General features: G+C 45.7%; 2 protein-coding genes and 1 long non-coding RNA gene across 8 annotated transcripts in view; 2 read left to right on the forward strand and 1 right to left on the reverse strand.

Annotated features, from left to right (window-relative positions):
* SLC9C2 (solute carrier family 9 member C2 (putative)) overlaps positions 1-6,173 on the forward strand; it is a 105,154-nt gene extending 98,981 nt beyond the window's left edge. For all 6 annotated transcript variants that reach the window (XM_082704386.1, XM_082704389.1, XM_082704388.1 and 3 more), the window contains 2 exons: positions 2,014-2,069; positions 3,610-6,173. In XM_082704386.1, the coding sequence (XP_082560512.1) occupies positions 2,014-2,069; positions 3,610-3,651 (98 nt within the window). In that variant the 3' untranslated portion in view covers positions 3,652-6,173. The remainder of the gene's footprint in view (positions 1-2,013; positions 2,070-3,609) is intronic.
* On the reverse strand, positions 5,795-18,834 carry PRDX6 (peroxiredoxin 6). Its single transcript, XM_082704448.1, has 5 exons — positions 18,498-18,834; positions 14,051-14,207; positions 9,127-9,273; positions 8,079-8,225; positions 5,795-6,750 (listed from the first exon to the last, which is right to left on the reverse strand). Exons 1-5 carry the CDS (start codon positions 18,590-18,592, stop codon positions 6,622-6,624), a joined length of 675 nt encoding a protein of 224 aa, XP_082560574.1. The 5' UTR covers positions 18,593-18,834; the 3' UTR covers positions 5,795-6,621.
* Positions 18,796-19,406, forward strand: LOC309850481. The gene is made up of 2 exons (XR_014304258.1): positions 18,796-18,986; positions 19,163-19,406. It is a non-coding gene; the product is annotated as an uncharacterized lncRNA (long non-coding RNA).
* Positions 19,407-20,889: the final 1,483 nt, after the last annotated feature.

Below are 20,889 nucleotides of genomic sequence, written 5' to 3' on the forward strand. Positions count from 1 at the left end.
TGACTTGAGGGTACAGTGTGGGTTTGTGGTCAGTCCCCATGCTTGGGCACACGCTGGCTACCATATTGCTTCTGGGAGGCCATCCACCAGCGTCTTCCAGACCCTAAAATCCAGGTGGCTCCTTTCTCTCTCACATCCCTTCCTTCACACTTGTGCTGGTAGAGAGGAGCATCTCTGTTGTACCCTGTCCTGGTCCAGCAGGCTGGAATCACAAAGTGCAGAGCAAGAACGGGGAGGGCAGAGACCCTCCCACAGTGGGCCCTGGTGTGGAGAGCTGGTGTGATCCCAACAACCAAAGGGAATATGGAACCCCACCTGTGCTCTTTGAATATTGTCTTGCCCGAGGGGCACTTTGATAGTTACTCAGTAATGACAGTCTCTAAATGTGTCTTAGTGCCCCACGACACATCTTACCATGCCAAGCAGTGCACCGAGAGGATGAGGTAGGAAGGACTTGCTCTAGAGAACACTCCCTTCTTTCATTTCATGCTCAGTACCCTTGCTCTACCAAGCTGCGTTGTCATCTCCCCAAGTGCCCTAGCTCAAAAACAGTCAGCCTTAGCATGCTTCTCCAATGGGCAGCATCCTGGCATTTCCAATTCATGTGATTGGCCAACTTAGATGTCATGCAATTCTCCGTGAATTGTTAATTCCAGGGGTGGGGGGGGGTTGGGTTTACATGATTTTAAATTGTGTGCAGAAAGTGACATTTTATATATCATTTCTCATTTGCACAATTCCTTTTTTTTTTTAAGACTTTATTTATTTATTTGACAGAGAGAGATCACAAGTAGGCAGAGAGGCAGGCAGAGAGAGAGGGGGAAGCAGGCTCCCCGCTGAGCAGAGAGCCCGATGCGGAACTCAATCCCAGGACCCCGAGATCATGATCTGAGCCAAAGGCAGCGGCTTAACCCACTGAGCCACCCAGGCGTCCTCATTTGCACAATTCTTATAAAATGCAGCCGCACGGGGTGCTGGGCTCCATGCCCAGTGCTAGATGGGAAACAGGCCAAACTAGGTCTCTGCCCTTGTGAAGAGGAAAGACATTCAAGAATTCATTCCCCTTCTCCCCAAGAAAAGCAAATTCAACCTCAGACATTGCTGCAGCTCACTCTCTAGGCTCTGTTCTGGGGTCATGTGCAGCATCTGATTTGGGGGAGCTCCCTCTGCTTCAGGTGTTCTCTTCAAGCCGGTGAACACTGAAAGAATCCTGACTCCAGTCACTCTGCACCTTCCATAGCTCTCTTGGGGCACCGGGGTCTATGGCAGGACTTGGAGCTCAGGGCCTAGTGTCAAGCCCATTGGGGCACCCTGCGGGCTGCTGAGTCAGAGATCTTAGCACTGCCAGGAAGCAGGACACAGGTCCCCACTGGTCCTGGGCCTGTAGGCCTCACTCCTTCTTCAGGCTCCCTGCAATCTACCAGTTTTAGATGGATGGTCCTATATCACTCTGTATTCCCCAGTGAATTTGGGGCACAAGTCACACACGGTAGGCTCAAGGACTGGATTCAGCCAGTGCACTGGGTGTGTTTGATCCACCTACATGCTTTGTCTGCAAATTTTAAAGTAAGTTGCAAAGTAGGAACATTTAAACATTTCAAATGCAAGAAAAAAATCCAGATTTTGAGCTTTTCTTGAAAAACTCAAAGCATGCCGGCACTCGGTGCTTGTTCCTATATGTGCCAACATGTGGAGCTGAACATGGGGGAAAACATGCTGTGCAGTTGGCCACAGTCCACACCCTGCCCTCTTGTCTTAGATACAGCTTGCTGCCTTATCTGTGTGACCTGCCTGTTCTTATTTGAGTGTGCCAGCCCTTAACTGGGGCTCTTGGGAGGCTAATAACAAACCTCTCTGAGGAAAGATGCTAAAGAGCCCATATGAAAGGGAGAAGGGAAAGAGGAGACCTACTGGGAGAAAGCAATTGATATTTCAGAATAGCCTTCTGCTACCTTTACTCTTAAGCCCCTAACTTAGTTTTTCTGTCTGATGCATGTATTTGGACTGTTTCAGTCAACACTGGTCTTCGAATGACCCAGAGAGAATATAATTGGAAGAGAAAGAACGAGGTAATAAACTTGACACTTGGATTCGATTTTTCTTACCATGAATAGTAAACTACGTAGCTGCCAGGAGCTGTGAAGCCGAGTAGCAAAATATGGGTGGAATGGGGGTGAAAAGAGAGACCCTTCGTGGCAGCTCACTGATCGAAAAAATTGGGATAAAGCACATCTGAATTATTTAACAATTAAAATGATGGAATTTTTTGGAAAGATGGGATTTTTTGCCCCAGGTCCCCTGTCCCAATTTCCCCCCTCTTGACCTCCTTCCCACGATGACGCCATTGTGGGAATCTATAGGACACTTTTCTTGTTTTGTGTGGTTTTTTTTTGTTTTGTTTTGTTTTTGTTTTTTAGATTTTATTAGAGACTGGGAGAGACAGACAGGGACAGAGGTAGCGAGAAAGAGCACATGCAGGGAGGAGAGGGAGAAGCAGGCGGGAAGATAACGTGGGGCTTAACCGCAGCACCTCGGGGATCATGACCTGGGCCAAAGGCCCACACTTAACCAACTGAGCCATGCAGGCGCCCCTACAGGCACGTTAAGGATGGGGAGGGTCAGGCCTCGAGCAAGATTAGACACTAGCGTCTGAATGCCTGTGCCTCTCCCTTTAGAGGTGGGGTCCCTGGGGCATTGGGAGCCACAGGTGGATTCCAGGAATCTTTACTTGATGCTCTTTTAAAGGGAGGAAACTCATTTAACCATTAGGTTACTTGAAATGTTTTATATTAAAACAAACGTATTATGGAGTAGGGTGACAAATTTGCATGAATTTTTAAGATAAACCAGGAGACTTCAAATCACGGAAGTTTTGCCCTGACATCTTTGCCTGCTTTCCTCAGCAACGGGGGTCAATTTGGAAAGCTTGAGAAGTGCTGGAAAGTGTGTGGAGTGGGAGAGGGAAGGGCTGGTCACATGGGGCCAGGACAGAGTGGAGGGAAGTCTGGGGAGTGGGGGACCTGCGAGGCTAGTTACTAGAGGGGTTTCTGTCAGGGCCACTAACAGCTCCTTTGGGCCCAAGCCTACGCAGCTGAGTGAAGATGGCGCTGACAGGGCATTAGGGCGCTAGGCAAATGCACAGGTGGGCGGGGCGGGGCGCTGTAAATGGTGCCAGGGACGGACTCCGGGCCCTTCAGCACCCTCTCTCTCCACCAGTTGTGAGGTCACCCCAAATAAATATGCTTTCCAAGGGAAAATGTGCCATCTATGTGCAGTTTCAGAAGTCCCGTGACCTATTGCAGGCCCAGTCACCCTAAGACCCTTTTAATAGAATTGTGGGCCTGCACAGTCATCTGTGATAGGGTGATGTAGTGTTTGTTGGGGTAAGGAAAGTTGCATTGACCAAATGTACGACTGATGATGGTTCCTTTAAACAAAGTAACTTAGTTCTTTTTAGGCAGCCTTCTTAGGGTCTACTCCTTTCTTAAAAAGGACTCATTTTCACAAATGGGAACCTAATTGGGAGTCAAGTAATTGACTTAACTGACTCCTCACTGTCTCCATCTTTTCCAGGCCCTGTTATTTAACAAAAATTCTCATTTTCTTTAGGAAAGATGTTTCCAGTTATCCTGGAATCGGTCACAAAGTTAACCGGGATTCAACTCACCTGACATTTTTCCCGAGGCACAACTTTGTTGGACTACTCTTGCTGAGTTAACACAGTATCTCTTCACAAGAGGCTGTCTGATGGTCTAGAGATGCAAATGTCTCTCTCAAAGCCCTTAATTACAATATTCTTTAGAGGGAATGTTCCAGATGATAAAATAGAAACTTCTAAGTTTTCTGATGGCAGTTAATACTTAAAAACATTTCTCCTGAAACGCTGTCTTAATATTTTGCTTTTGAGTTTGTGTCGTTGGAAAGTGGATCCTAACACTGGTAATGTGATATATGCCGAGTTAGGGTGAAGACTGAGTTAACCTCCTGGCCCAAGTGCGGAAGGATTACCTGGCAAGGAGGGGAGTTAGAAGTTGCTGGAACAGTGAACTGCTGATTTTATTTCAAAACTGATGGACTGGTGTAAAAGCTCTCATTTGAAGCAGTCGCATCATACCTGAGATGTTCAAAAATTTGTCAGGCTCATGATGCAATTCATGGCCTACCAAATGAAACCAAAGAGCTGTAGCAATTTATGAGAGTAATGTAAGTTCTTAGGAATATTGGTATTAATTTGATATGCTGTCAGTGCCTCCCTGACATTTTCCAGAGAAGTTATTCCCTCCCTCCCCGACTTAGTAAATGTTGAAAAACGGAACTATGTTCCACCATATTAGTGAAAGCAAAGTTCAGGAGAAATTAACAATTTTACATTGCATAATACTGTTTGTATCACTTTTCAATTTCTTTTTAAAAGTCAAATAAAGTTCAGTTTTATGGCCTGGTTGTTTATTATTTGGAATCCGTTATCCCTTTTCATTTTAACAAGATTTTGAAAGGATATTCAGTTCTCAACTTTAGGAAAAACCAGGATAGAGGTAAGAATAGAAGAAAAGGTGAGAGAGAAAGTCCTTTCAGAATCTCTGGGTACCTCGCATACTAGGGCAGTATTTCAGTGCAGATGACCAGTGTCATCTGCTAATTCTGGATGTGGCCGCACATGCAGGAACCCGGCCACCATGACTGAACCACAAAGGCTTTGTCTTCCTTTTTTTTATTATATAAACATGTTGACACACCATGCTGTATGTTTCAGGTGTACGATCTACTGATTCAGCTTCTCTAAATGTTATGCTGTGTTCACCCCAAGTGTAGCCACCATCTGTCACCCCATGATGCTATTATAGTAGCACTGACAATATTCCCCTATGCCGTACCCTTCATCCATGTGACTTATTCTATTACTATGGTAGCAACATGTCTGGAAATGGGGGCGGGGGGCACGCAGGTGCATGTACTTGAGGTTGTTACCATGAAGCTAGGCTGCAGCCTCTTCCCTAGAGGCTGGGCCTGGGACTTTGAGCCTCAGGTTAGCAAAATGAGGGCAAGGAGTTCTCTGTATGAGGTTTTTGCCTTATTGTCAGGAATGGACCTCATCTTGGGCCAGCACTGTCAGGTACCCACACCTATCACCTTAAGATGAATTTGAACTGGCAGAACATACTGTTAATTGAAGAGGCGAAAGCAGGAAAACCAGTCTTCTGGTCTTTTAGACGGCATTCATCAGGAATGAAGTGAAACGGGAATTCTTCAGTGAAAACGGGAATTTTCACTCCATTCCTAAACTTCCTGGTATCACTAGAATTTTACATGTGGAGAATCCAAGGAAACTAAAGACTGAATGACCCATTTAATACCTGGCACCAGGCATCACCTTTTATAATATCAAACTCAATAAAAATATAAAGGGCTACAGGCAAAAGACGACCTCCAAACCCATGACATATTAGCACGGTCTAATGAAAGTCTGAGAGACCATGAGCTCAGGGTAGGTAGTATCCTTTCCAGAAGAGCGCAGACGTACTGGTCTCAAGATTAAGCCTAGTAATCCAATTAAGAGCTCTTCACAGTGGGAGTCACAAACTCAAGGAGCCAAGGGAAGCAACAGGAAGGAGCAAAGTGGGCCAAGAGTTGTGAAATCCCTTGTTCGTCCGTTGCTCCTGGACTTTCATTGTATGAAATTTTATGTATCTGCCTTTGGAGAAAAGTACCAATGCCAATCTAGGAAAGCAAACCTCTGCCCTGCAGGACAGAGTCTAAACTAGTGCTTCAAGATGTTGACAACAGAATCCTCTGCTCCAGTTTTAATAAAGAATTTATTTGATGATTCCCAAAAGGCAAGAGTCAGAAAACAGCCCCACCCGCCTCACTGCAAGAAGTGTTCTAGAATAAAACATTTGCCATCATCTTCTCCTCTCTTCCCGAGGTGTGCCCTTGCTGGCATCCATCAGCAAAGAGCAGACTGACAGACGGAAATACTTTGTATGAAAGGCACAGGGCACCACAGGGCACCTCCCCCGCAGGCAAGCCGCCTTTCTCTTTTGATAGAAATTTACCGAAACGTTTTCTTTACAGCAAAATACTTAAAAGATCATTCCCCTGTTTATCCCACTTGTTATCTCCTGAAAAAGTAGAGAATTGAAAGGTTCTCTGCCCCTGCTGTGATCCAAACACTGAACAGGGAAGATACATCTGGGTATGCTCAAGTTTTGGGGTCGTACACACGCTTATCACAGAGGACTCTGAACCTCAAGTTCTGGGTTTGATCAGAACAGCTGAAAAACAAAGTCATTCTATGATGGAGCAAAGCAGGCTTTTTCAACACTACCTCACTGATCTCAAATCCCGTAGAGATCCAAGATCCGAGCCTCTCCTATAGACCGTGTTTCAAAGAGTCAGCAGAGGAGAGAGCTAAGGTACACGCACGGAGTTGAATGCTGGTGAAGGCACAGAGTAAAGGATCCCAAGAAATTTTTAGTGCCATTTTCATTTAATAAGCCAGTAGTAGAGCAACCTAAAGACCTTGGCTGTGATCACACCAGGATGTTTTTATGAAGAGTTGCAGGAGAACACGATTGGCAGCCGGTATCGTCTGGCTCACTGAGCTAAGCCATCGGCTGGAGACTACGGCTGGGGGGTGTAGCGGAGGTACTTCTTGCCCGAGGGGAGCTCTTTGGTGAAGACTCCTTTAGGGAAGATTTTTTTGGCTTCATCTTCAGGAATGGTTGGAAGAACCATTACACTGTCTCCGTCCTATTCAAAGACATTGAGAAATGGTGAAATCTGATCTTAGGAGGGAAGCTTTAAAGGCCAAGAGTTGACTTTAGAAAAGTGGCTACAAGTGCTGCTGGGAAGAACTCTGTATTGGTTACTCTCTCCCCTGAGGAATTTTGTTTGCACAGGGTGACATTTTTGTGAGGGAACTATTCCCTATGTTAACAAGTACTAGTCTTATTTTAAACCCAGTGATGGCTTGGCATCACACTTTAAAATGTTAATTCTAAGTCCTTATTGCTGTGCTGTGTCAATGATTTCCTGACTCCGCGCTCATCCCCGGCTCCTCACCCCACTTCCTGCTCCTCCTCTGTCAGGCACCCTGGCTCTTCTGTTTCTTGAACCCACCAAGCTTGCTTTCCAGCTATTCCTGCTGCCAGCAGTGCTCTTCTCTCATAAATCCGTGTGACTTGGTCCCTTGCTGTGTGTCCTTCCCAAAGGTCCCTTCAGAGAAAGGCCTTCCTTGACAGCCACCTTCCCACCCCTGCATTCCCATTCTTGCCACCTCTGCTTGATTCCTCTGCCACACTCACTGTCACCTAACACACAGACTTGCTTACGGTTTGTCTCCACCCACTGGAGTGTGAGCTCTAGGAGGGAGGGGCTTCTATTTACATTTCGATTTATACTGTTTGAGGCTGTATCCCAGTGCCCACTGCCCTGGCTCAGTCAACACATGTTCGGTGGATGGATATACAGAGTGTAAGTGATTTGCCTGTCAGGAATAACAAAACATAACCTGGTCTTCAGGTTAGCGTATTTTTTAAAAAAATGCAGCTACATGAAGTTACCCTTGGGATATTCCTGTCCTACCTTTTGCAGAAATCCTAGGAATTAAAAATTTATGAACAAGATTTCAAGAATTCTACACGAGTTTAAAAGACCGAATGAAGAGAAATGAAATGCTCCGTGACATTAATACACCACAGCGTTTTAAAGCCATGTCTGAAGTGGCCAATCTAAGTCTAGCTATAAATATTCTGCCATCATTTTGCTAATTTGGGGAAGAGTTAAAGGTTTTTTAAAAAAAATTCTCTTATTTTAAAAGGCATCATTCTGACCAATTAACTTGATCAAATGATCTAGAAGTTAGGAAGCCAACATAGGGAGTGTGCACTTTATATGAAGTGTCAAAAGATTTTGACAATGGCCTCCAGCAAATTGGAAACAGCCCTGAGAACTCCAGCCAATGTGTGTGCATGTCAGAAAAAGATCCCCAGGTAAAATGACCCTGAAGACAGCCACGGAGAGATCAGCCCCTAGTACCTTACAGACAGCATGAGCACCTGCCCTATTAACATCTTTACCTTCCAATCAACCGGGGTGGCAACCCTCTTTTCCGCCGTTAGCTGGAGAGAGGTAATTACTCTGAGAATCTCATCAAAGTTCCTGCCGGTTGTCGCTGGGTAGAGGATGGACAGCTTCAGTTTCTTGTCAGGACCAAAAATAAATACCTGCAAAGCACACAAATGCATAAATAGAGGAATTCTCTAAGTGTTTTTGATATTACAGCCTCTCTGAAAGTTCATCACTCATTAGAAATGTTCAAGGGTTTTAAAAAATATATAAAACAACCCTCTGGCCGCCCCATCCCGGAACATCTAGGATATAGCAAACTGTTAATCTAGGTGGCTGGAGTTTAGATTACTTTATGCTCCATGGTATTTTTTTTTTTTTTTTAAGATTTATTTTTTATTCTTTATTTTTAAGTAATCTCTGCACCCAACATGGGGCTCGAGCTCACAACCCCAAGATCAAGAGTCACATGCTCTACCGACTGAGCCAGCCAGGTGGCCCCCTCCATGTTATTTTTCTGAACTTAGAAGGGCATTCTATTGGCTCTGGCTTTCTCAGTAAGAACACCGGATACTCAAATTGAATCCAGAAAGGCCCTGGGAAGGTATTATGTTACCTGGGGATGATTATCTTAAAATATACTAATGGGAGTTGATCCTCGTCCTTAAACAGTTGTACAGTTTTGCAGCTGAGGGACTAAGTTTGTTCTCTAGTGGGTAAGGACAGAACAAATAGAAATTCCAAGCCAGAACTCCCTTATGGGAAAGGGGACAGCCCACCCCTTTGGAGAGGGCTGTCAGGAGAGCTGGAGAAAAGATTCCCCACTTCTAGAGGACATTTTAGAAGAACTACTTATTTTACGAGGATTTCCAAAAGCTGTCAAATTCAGCAACTTTAAAATTTTACTTTGCATTAGCAGTACAGATGCTCAGTGAGATTGCTGCTAATTTATTTTTGCAATCAGAGATATTCCCCTATTTTCCTGGAGCTGGTGCAAGCACTCAATCAGACGAAGAGCCTGGCCAGTCACGAGGACTCCATGATGGATTCCCCACTCACCACACGTGCTGTCACAGGCATGCCCTTTTCGTCCTTCTCCGCCGGATCCAGCATGCCTAACAGGATGGCAAGGTCCCGATTCTTATCATCAATGATGGGGAAAGGTAAGGTTTCTGTGGGCTCCTGACCATTGTAAGCATTGATATCCTGAAATGCAGGTGAGAGAGGAAAAAGAAATCTAAACCAAGCACATCTTCTGAATTCAATCAGTTAACAGCTATTATCTTGCAAGATCGGGAAGAGGACCACAATCATAATTTACTCTAAGCAATTTGAGTAAGAAAATGAATGAATAAACACCCCTTATCCCAATCAGTCACTGACAAAAGAACAGTGTGGTACAGTACTTAGGTTTTAACTGTAGACCCTTTTCATGGCCAGTTCTCTTAAAAATTGGCATGCTTTTACTGCTTGAAGCAGCAAGAAAGAAAGCAGCAGAGTTGAATACTGTAGAGTTAGATCCCAATCCACAGCACCACCAGATTCCCAACACGTAAACACCATCTGAAATAAAGGGGTTCATTAAGTCCATCAGTTCGTTTTTTTTTATTTATTTAAGGGCGCCTGGGTGGCTCAGTGGGTTAAGCCCTCTGCCTTTGGCTCAGGTCATGATCTCAGGGTCCTGGGATTTAGCCCTGCATCGGGCTCTGCTCAGCGGGGAGCCTGCTTCCCTTTCTCTCTCTCTGCCTGCCTCTGCCTACTTGTGATCTCTGTCAAATAAAAAAAAATCTTAAAAAAGAAAAGATTTTATTTATTTGACAGACAGAGACCAGGACCCTGAGATCATGACCTGATCGGGAGGCAGAGGGGCTTAACCCACTGAGCCACCCAGGCACCCCAAATCCATCAGTTCTAGAAATAATGCCACATGCAGAGATAATTCTATAGATCTGGTCCCTGCCAGCTAAGTACCCCGACCCAGACACAACACCACTGGAAGGCAGATTATTAAGAAATGGGGGAAAAAAAATCACAAAGCAAACCCAAGAATAGAGCTAAATATATATACTTTAAGGACAAGTAACAGGTAAAAATTTTTATGGGTAAAAAAGGCAGAGACATCCACAAAGAAACAAGGCATTTCAGGTCTGAACTGAAAGACAGTAATGTACACTCCTCCCTACGCTGTTCTCTCCCCTTAGTTAGCTGCACTCATTCACTTCTACTTTTCCGGTACCTAGAAGCCTTTGGGGGAAAAAAAAATCCAGCTTCATTATTTGATCAAGTGTCCATACAGCACTTAAAGTGGGGCCAGCAGTGTGGATGAGTAAAACACAGTTCCTGCCTTCAAAGGAATGTCTACTCTGGTTCAGACGACTCTCCTACGAAGTCGCAGCAAATGCAGGGCTGTGACGGGTACATGGCAGATTGTGAATGCTGAGTATACTAACGTCCCCATTTACAGGTCTGCTGAGCTGGCTGAGACTTCAGTAAAGACTGACACCGGGGCCTCGGAGGATGGATGAGCTCTTCACAGGTTAAGAGGAACAGTACTAATGAAACATGCAGGCAAGTCTGAGCATAAAGAATTGAAAAAAGAGCAAGTCCCTTAGCTGGGTAGTTTTAGGAAGAAGCAGCAAAGAGGATTTCAAGTTAGAATGAGTTTTATTTATTATGGAGGGCCTTGAAAGTGAAGTGGATGGATGTGGCTGAAGTCATGGTAGTCACAGACTCTTTAATTTCTCCATGGAGACGTGACAGGGTTAAGAGTCATATCGAACTCTGAAAAGGGTAGCTACACATTTTGACATGTTCCTTAGATTTATTATCTTAGCTTCCCTTTCCTTGCCACCGGCTCCCGACCAAGTCATCACACCTAAAAATGATCCATATGGATTCGTGCAAGAGGCACCGCGAAGTTTCCTATTTAATTAGCTGAACATCACTGTTTTTGACAGTTGGGACGTGTCTCCTATTGAACACAATCCCAACTGGGAAAATTCTAAGACAGAAGCTCACCGGCCAAAATGCTTTAAGAGATGTTATACAAGAGCTCTTCCTTCAGTGATTTCTCGATTTAACAATTGCTATGCCATCAATTGTCAACACTGCCATCTGCCCAGTGGGTATTCCGTGACCTCCATGAGCACCAATGAACCACATACTTTGCCTTTGTTCTATCCTAAATCAGGCTAATGCCTGCCCTCTAGCACCTAGCATTACAACAGCATCGGTGTGAGGTTCCAAGGGGCCACTGCCATCGTTTTACAGCAGGACAATCCTGAGCAAGTCCCTCTAGCTCTGTGGGAGGAAAAGGTATTCTCGGTGGCAAACAGGAGGGCACGAACCACATCCCTCCAGGGCTATTCCTGGAAACAAACGAGAAACGGCCCGTGAGATCGCTATGGAAAGGCAGCTGCTCTTCACAGCCAGAAGTAAGGAATGAGAAGGAATTCCACCCTGAGACAGAGCAATGTGCTTCTCTTTTCTCCTGCTCTGGTTCTTCTCTCAGACACCGAGAATCAATGAGCATAAAATGGCCAAGGGATGCAGCCCCAGGTGGCCAACTCCCAAGTCGGGACATCTTTTATTCAGTTGTACAGCAAAGTGCTTGGCACTTTGGTCCATCCCTCCGAGCTGACCTATCAGCATTGTTCAGTGGCACATCACAGCGAAGCCATCAGAATGTTCTTCAGTTCAGCCTAGATCACCACATTTATTGGACAAGTACATCCTTCGTTGCAAGTAGACAATTCCTTCAGTTCCTGCATTCTACACCTACAGACCAAACAACTAGGACATACGGGGCATCAAGCACGGTTCAGCAGTGCACAGAACGGGAGCCTGCCTGGCCGAGCCTCTACTCTGCTGGGTGCGGACAAATGAACAAACGAAGCCAGAGATGTGCCGAGCTTTTTCTTTTACATGGTGACAAGTGCTAAGGAGAAAATCAAGCAGAGGGGGCTAGGAGTGTGGAGCAGAGTTATAATCTTAGATAATGAGGTCACGGGAGGCTTTAATGAGTCAAGACCAGAAGGATGTAAGGGCAAGCCACAACCTGGGTAGAGAGTCTTCAAAATAGGATTAAGGATAATTTTAAGGTGGAGGAGATGAATTTACTGATGACTCAGACATTGGTATGGAAAAACCAGAGGCATTAAGGATGATGCCTGGATTTCTGGCCTGAGCAACTATGAAAACACAGTGTCCGTTTTCTAAGATGAGTAAGACCTTGGATTAAGAAAAAGAACCCCGTGTTAGACATACTAGGTATGAGATGATGGGACATCCCAGGGAAGAGGCTGAGTTGGCACGGGTTGTATCAGTCTGAAAGCCAGCAGAGTCTAACTAGAGATGGAAATTTGGGAATTACAGCATTTAGAGGTGAGTGGATGACTTCACCAACAGGAAAGGTGTAGATAAAAAGAGAAGGCATCCATGAAATGTGTCCAGGGAAACTTCAGCATAAATTAGGAGTTAAGAGATGGAGCTCAGTCTGAGAATAAGAACAGCTACAGATGTGGTGTCTGGAAGCCAAGAGAGGAAAATGTTTCAGAATATAGTGATCACTGGGTTAAAGGCTCCTAGAAGGCCAAGAAAGAGCAGGGCTTAGAACCAAGCATTGCATTTAGCAAAGGCAGAGGTCTCAGTGTGGTCTAAGTCAGACTTTCAGATTATCAGTGAATCTGAGGGGCGCCTGGGTGGTTCAGTCAGTTAAGCATCTGCTTACGGCTCAGGTTATCATCTCAGGATTCTGGACTGAGCCCCTCATGGGGCTCTCTGCTCGGCTAGGGGTCTGCTTCTTCCCCTCCCTCTCCATGTTCTCGGTGCCCCGGCCCCCACAATAAATAAAATCTTAAAAAAAAAAAGAAAATCAGTGAATCTAAGGTCACTTGTACCTTTACCTCAAAAAAAACAAGATACTTAAGAGTATTAACATCTCAGGAAACAACAGCTGTTGGTGAGGATGCGAAGGGGGAGCCCTCCTACCCTGTTGGTGGGAATGCAAACTGGTGCAGCTACTCTGGGAAACAGTATGCAGATTCTTCAAGAAGTTAAAAAGGACTACCTTGTAGTAGTCCGGCAATTGCACTACTGGGTATTTACCTGAAGGATATAAAAATAATGATTCAAAGGGGCATATGCATCCCAGTGTTTACAGCAACAACGTCTACAACAAGGAAAATATGGAAAGAGCCTAGACGTCCACTGACGGATCTCACACACACACACACACACACACACACACACACACACGACTATTACTCAGCTATCAAAAAGAATGAAATCTGGGACGCCTGGGTGGCTCAGTTGGTTGGACGACTGCCTTCGGCTCAGGTCATGGTCCTGGAGTCCCGGGATCGAGTCCCGCATCGGACTCCCAGCTCCATGGGGAGTCTGCTTCTCTCTCTGACCTTCTCCTCGTTCATGCTCTCTCTCACTGTTTCTCTCTCAAGTAAATAAATAAAATATTTAAAAAAAAAAAAAAAAAAAAAAAAGAATGAAATCTTACCATTTGCAACCCTGTGGCTGGAACTAGAAGATACTAAGCTAAGTGAAACACGTCAGTCAGAGAAAGACAAATACCATATGACTTCACTCATAAGTGGAATTTAAGAAACAAAACAGGAACACAGGGGAAGAGAAGGAAAAAATAAAGTAAGATAAAAACAGAGAGGGAGGCAAACCGTAAGAGTCTCTTAACTACAGGGAACAAACTGGGGGTTGCTCAAGGGGGAGGGAGGTGGGGGAATGGGTAACCTGGGTGACAGGCATTAAGGAGGGCATGTTGTAATGGGCACTGGGTGCTCTATGCAACTGATGAATCACTGAACTCTACCTCTGAAACTAATATACTATATGTTAACTAAAGTGAATTTAAATTAAAAATAAAAAAAAAAACCAAACAACCCCAAACCAAGCTACTCTATGTAATTTATAACTTGATCTGTAATTTCATAGCATATGCCAATTGGTACTATACCTTGCTCCAGGCAAGATGGTCTTCAACACTGTCTACTGAAAGGGCAATCATCTTAACGTTCTTCTTGGCAAATTCTGGTGCCAGCTTTGCAGCTCTGCCAAGCTCCGTGGTACACACGGGGGTAAAATCCCGGGGGTGGGAGAAGAGAATGCCCCATCTGAAAGGAAGGAAAAAGAAGTCACAACTTAACTGGAGAAGTTCACAAATCCTAGGTCAAAAAAGACTTTTTTTTTAAAGGAATGCGCTTATGAGGACAATTACTTTTAGATTTTTGTTGAGGAATGCTTTGATTTTCTTACTTCCAGAAAAGCCCATGTTTAAAGCCCAATTCAATCAAAGATATGAAATTCCACATGATATATGTCTTAAAAGACTCTAATTTAAGGGTGTTGCCTCCTTTAATAAACTACAGGGCTACCCTGACTCTTTTCAGCTCATAAAATCTGTGCTACTCATACCAACAAACTTACTGAAGTAACTCCCCACCTCCCCGCCCACTTATTCACTTCTATTTATTTCCTAGGCACGGAGATCCTGACATTCAGCTTCAACAATGGACGTCCCAATGTGCCCCAATCCAAACAAATCCCTGATTGCAATAATAAGCAGGTTATGTAATCTGAAATAAATAGGCTTCTATCCCCTATTTATATGTAAAATTAAAGTTGACACTTGGCTTCTTTGTAGTGAATGGATATAAAACTTTTGTTAAATCGACTTTACTGACCCAGCCTGCCGAACAGGACACCCGATCTCTGCACCCTGACAAAATAGTTTTCCTTGTTTCGGTTTGCAGTTTCTTTTTCTTGTTTTAGACCGTGGGCAGAACGCTGAGGGCCTACAACAGATTTTTACAACTACAGATTCTTAGGTAAATCCTACTATCTAAATAATCATCATTAGCTAAGGTAAAACTCTATATGTATTTTAAGCACATTTCAAGCTAACGGTCACCAGGAACTTTTGGACTACACTTTCCCTCTCCTCTGCAACAGAAACTACTCCTCTGACTGAAAAGGAAAATTTAACACTCGGTTTTCCACAATCCTTGCTGACATTAAACCAGGATTCTAAACTACAGATTACTAAACGTATTGCCTAGATGTCAAGCTGACCTCTCCAAAGTTTGCCAAGTTTCCTGAAGCACAGAGACCAAAAGCAGAGACAAGGGTACCTCCTCCTTCCCACCTACATCTGCCACTTGGGACTCCCAAGGCTTCAGGAGAGGAAAAGCCTTCCCACAAAAAGGATAGACGGCAAGACTGGGAAGAGAGAGGTAGTATTTTTAAGATTCTGGAGGATTGCAGTAGGTTTACTTTTCTATAAAGGGCAGTAAGAGGGACATACATCTTTTGAAAATAATTTAGGCATGGGTAAAATCTAGGTCTTAGATTCTGCAGAAAAGGATCGGCTTAAGTGTCAGATGAAACTCAAGAGAAAGTCTCCAGGAGCTGAGAAAAAAATAAACAGGTGGGGCGTCTGGGTGGCTCAGTCGTTGGGCGTCTGCGTTCAGTTCCGGTCATGATCCCAGGGTCCTGGGATTGAGTCCCATATTCAGTTCCCTGCTTGGTGGGGAGCCTGCTTCTCCGTCTCCCACTCCCCCTGCGTGTTGTGTTCCCTTTCTCCCTCTGTCTGTCTCTATCAAATAAATAAATAAAAAGGTTGAAGAAAAATAAACAGGTCATTTCTTCCTGTGTTGTTAATGGTTGATGAAATTTTAAGTGATAGACATACAACTTTCCATGGTGTGTCAGGAAGGTTTTTGCTGAATCATGCTGAGGAACTGAATTTAAGCCACTTCATATCCCGCCCCCCCTCGGGAAGTCACACTCCAGTTTGCCAAATAGGATAACTCTCCAGACTGTCTTACTACAGCACGCCTTCCCCTCCAAGTCTCCTTACTGTGCTCTTAAGAGTAAGAGTAGTCCAATTACATTATCCCATTTCCTTCCTCATTTTCAAGAAACAAAAGGTTTCATCCTTTAAGGGAAGGGTCCCCACTCACCTCCGGAGAACACCAGGAGAACACGCTTTGTTTGGTAAAAATGTACTGTAAAGCAGCTGCTTCTACTACATACATACAAAAATAGTGATAAAATTCACCAAATGCAGCACCCAACCCCCTTAGTTGTTTCCAATTGTCAGAGGTAGGGCAGATGCCTGTAATGTTTGAAATTATTTTTTTTTTCCTCCAAAAAAACCCACCTGGATCAAAAAGTACCATCTGAACTGAGATCAGGCACAGAACAGAGTTGAGAAAAACTGTATTAGGCAAAATCCTTCTGTTGTAATTATATAAAGAGCTTAAACTTCTTTTTGGGGTAGGGGAGGGATCATGCCTGATCCGAGGCAGCCCTTGTAATACTCCTTGTTTATAGATGCAGGTGTTTTTCTCATCTTCCTCCTGGTGGCTCCCTGAGAAGGTACCACTTTCAATGAAATCAAGATAGATCCAGGGGCCAATAAACAACAAGAAGAAACCCAAAAAGTAGGGTTAAACAGTTGCAACATTTGTAATTATTGGCACAGAACGTTATTATTTATCTTTAATCTATACAATCTAAGAGTTCCAGTAAGATTTTGCTGTATGGGGGTGAAGGCTATAGATGGGAATAGGAAGAAACATGAAACTCACATGGACTTTTAATACCTAGATTACGAGATTGGACACAATCTATATATCTGAGGTGTCCTCCTACATTTAAGGTCTGAATGTTCCATTTCTCTTCTTTTTTTTCTAGCCCAGTCCTCTCTTTCACAAAGCTTAGCTTTTCCCATAATCAGAGGCTGGACAATGGATTTAAGGATTTTTAAGGCGATGTGTAGGCCTAAAATGTAAGAATCTCTCCCAGATTCTCTGCATAGCTCCACCGAGTTACTAACTAATCTCATAAACTTCCCTCTGTCTACACACACATATACTTGGATGCTGTGAATAAAAAGTATACAAATTATGGAGAATTGTTAAGCCGTACAACCTCACAGTGCAAAACCGACACACATCCAAAAAGCCAGGAACAGACTCATAAATACAAAGAACCAGTGGCTGCCAGAGGGGATGGGTGGATGGGTGAAATAGATGAGGGGAATTAAGAGGTACCAACTTGCAGTTATAGAACATCTAGTCATGGATGAGGAAAGTACAGCTTGGGGAACAGAGTCCGTAACATCGTAATGCATGGTGACAGACCGTCACTACACTTACTGTGATGAGCACCGAGTAATATACCAAATTGTGTAATTATTTTGTTATACACCTGAAACTAATGAAACACTGTGTGCCAATTATCCTTCAATAATGTAAAAAAAGGGAAAAAAAGGAAAACCAGCGTGGTGGGACTGCTGCAACTCCAGAACCATAATATAAGGACACATCTCTGGGATGTTTTCAGGTTAAAACTAATGAACTTGAAAGCTTGCTGACTCAGGAACTATAAAATGTAAAACCAGGGAACACCGATTTACTCCTAGTCGTAACGGTACTGCCAGGCCTGATTTGGCTATCACCAGCAAGGCCACGTGCGCCAAGCAGGGCAGCAGGGAACAGGAAACGGTGAGGGGCACACACTGGGAAACAAAAGGGTCTCCAAAGCCGGGAGGTACACGCGTGCTGCCGCCCCAAGAGCCTGCGGCGGCGGGAAGGCGAAAACGGGCCACTGCAACGCAGCAACCTCAGAGAGCCCTCCCCCGCACCGTGTTGCAAGTTCTGGAATGAAGGACACACCTACAGACAGAGTGTTCTTGGTTCCTCCCAGAGCTGTTATCAAATCATGGTCCAGCCACTGCAGGAGGCTCTGGACAACAAGTCCTTTAGCCAGTTATAAGCAGCTGGTGGTTTTAAATGTACGTTGTGTGTCGAGAAGCCTGCGAATGCCACTGCCGCAAGCGGGACTTCAGATAACGCGCTGGGCCGTTCCGAACCTTCAGCCAGCAGGAGTGTCCTCAGACCGTGGCCTTTAACCCCCACCTTCCCCCGGGAGCAAATTCCAGAACGGAAGGAGGGAGGGAGGCGCGACCCTGGGCACGAATCCCGGGACGTGACCGCGGATGCCGCCGGGCCCTCGCCCCCGCCGGGCCTCGGCCTGGCCGCGCTCCTTGGCACCGCTTACTAAACCGAGTGCGATAGGCAACCAGGCCTCCATCCGCCCCGGGTTCCCCGACCTGCGGGAACCCAATTTCGTTCCCCTCCCCCTTTCTCGCCGCGGAGCTCGCTCAGCCACGAGGGGGCCGCAAGCGGGAGCGGATGCGGTGGCCGGCGCCCAGCAGCGCTCGGCAGACGCGGGGCAGGGGCCACTCGGCCAGAGGCACGTGCAGGAACCGCTGCGGGGAGGAGGCGGGCGGCGAGCTGGAGGCTGGGCGGGAAGGAGGACCGAACGGAGAAGAAATAGGGAAGGCGCCTCCGCGGTCGGGCGTAACCCGACGGCAGGGCTACGAGGTGGCCACTTACGAGTCTCCCAGATAGTCGTGGAAACGGATGCGGCCGATGGTAGTATTGGCCTCGAAGTTGGGAGCCTCGTCCCCGAGAAGGAGACCTCCGGGCATGGCGGCAGCGGTGACGCGGGAAGACGAGGACGAGCAGCAGCGACAACCACCCGCTCGCCGACTCTGGCGGTGTAGCTGTCGGCCGCAGAGTAAGCGCGGCCGCGAGGGGCGGGACGAGGGCGGAGTGGGCGGGGAAAGAGGCGGGGTCTAGGTGGGCGGGGCCGTGGTGGAGCTAGGGGCGGACGGGACCTGGCCGCGGGCTGGGGGTCACGAGCCGAGGTCCTTGCGGTTGAGAGGGAAGGTCCCGACTGCCCGAGCGAGGGGCGGGGCAGGGGTGGGTGAGCTCTGGGCACCCTTCGCTGCCTCTGAACCTTCCCGGAGTCTACTGGCACCGGCGCGCGTCTCCACTCACGTGACGTGGGATTCGGGGACCTCGCCCCCTGGAGGCTTGGGGGTGAGCAAGGTTTGATCCTGCAGTGCATCTGGGGTCTGAAGGTGAAAGGAAGCAGCGGAACGCGTTAAAAGGGGAACCCCAAGGCAGAGAATCGGGGTGGGGGATGACGAATCCGCGGAGATCCTTCTGTACATTAACGCTTGGTTGTCTGACCGCTCCACTTACCCCTTTTTAAGTGTGAGCTTCTGGAATCCTGACCACCCCAACCAACCTAGCCATCGTGAACTCTTTGTCAGAGGATGTGGCAACAGCCGCACTTGGCAATGGACCTTATGTCAGAGGAAGTGGCTTTCATATTGCAGCAAAAATTCCAGCACCTATGTCATCAGTCGCTGCTTGAGGGAAAGCGACTAAACTTTTATATCACTCCCCTCTCCCGGTATTGTGAACCATTAAATATTCAACGCAATTATCCTGAAATCTGGATATACATTTCTTTTTTTTTTTTTTTAGATTTTTTTTAAAGATTTTATTTATTTATTTGACAGAGAGAAATCACAAGTAGATGGAGAGGCAGGCAGAGAGAGAGAGAGGGAAGCAGGCTCCCTGCTGAGCTGAGAGCCCGATGCGGGACTCGATCCCAAGACCCTGAGATCATGACCTGAGCTGAAGGCAGTGGCTTAACCCACTGAGCCACCCAGGCGCCCTGGATATATATTTCTTTTTAAAGATTTATTAGAGAGAGGGGGAAGGGGCAGAAGTAGAAGGAATCTGAAGTGGATTCCCCCCTGAGCAAGAACCCCCCCCTCCACCCCCCATCCCCAACCTCCCGACGTGCCTGGGAAGAGCTCTGTCCCCACAACCCATGAGATCATGACCTCAGTGGAAACCAGGAGTTATTCGCTCACTGGACTGAGCCACCCAGGTGCCCCTGAAATCTGCGTATACGTTTTATTTTATTTATTTATTTATGTTAGCATACAGCGCACATACATTTTAAAGCATACTTACTGCGACCTGTGTGCAAATCAACTCTGCCATCCAAGGAAGTGGGAAGTTTAGATTCATTTATTTGCTCTCTACGTGCCAAGCATGAGGGGGACAAAATGGCTGTTCTCTAGGATCTTTCTTTCTAGTTGGGGAGACATAATTAAACAAGAGTCTATTAGATAGCAGTAAATCCTATTTAGGGAAATAAAATAAGTTTCCATGCTAGAGGGTGACTAGGAGCTGCTTTGGATCAGATGGTCTGGTCTGCGAAAGCCTCTAGGATAATGTAGGTAAACTACTTAGCCCCTAGTAAGTGCTCTGGAAATAGTAGCTATTTGGGTGATGATAATGGCTTATGCAATACGTCATGCTTAGCCAACTGTGTGTAAGGCACTGTTCCAGGCCTGGTGATACAGTCAAGAGCTACAGTCCCTGCTCTTACAGGGAAGGCAGATGTATATACAGTTGGGATAAGAATGTAGAGTAAATGCTGATGGGGGAGGGTGCTAAATGGTTGGAGTTACGATGTGGGAAAATCCTCTGCATAGAGCTCCTTAGGGTTGAGGAAGGCACATGGCAGTGCTAAGTGACTCACATACTGGGATTTCAATTTTCATCATAGTGCTGTTTGTGGGGTGTGTGTGTGTGCATGCTAACCATACCGTATTTAGTCCATTCTCCCCTGAACAAAGATTTACAGTAAGGTTACTGGTAAAAATTCTAGAAACTCTAGAGAACTCTATGAAGCTACTGTAATTTAATATCTAAACTAATTTGACTACAAGCTTTGGTTTTTAAAAGCACTATGTCTTAACTCCTTTTGCAGGGGAGGGAGAAAGAGAGGAGGGAGAGGAGGGTAATTTGACTTTAACACACTATTATTAATGCCATGGAAATAGGGTAGGAAACACAGATACACCACAACTTTGGAGATTTAATACAGAAATAGACTATTGATCTTTGGAAAAATCAT

The sequence above is a fragment of the Mustela nivalis genome, assembly GCF_964662115.1.
Source record: "Mustela nivalis genome assembly, chromosome: 16".
NCBI classification, from domain to species: domain Eukaryota; kingdom Metazoa; phylum Chordata; class Mammalia; order Carnivora; family Mustelidae; genus Mustela; species Mustela nivalis.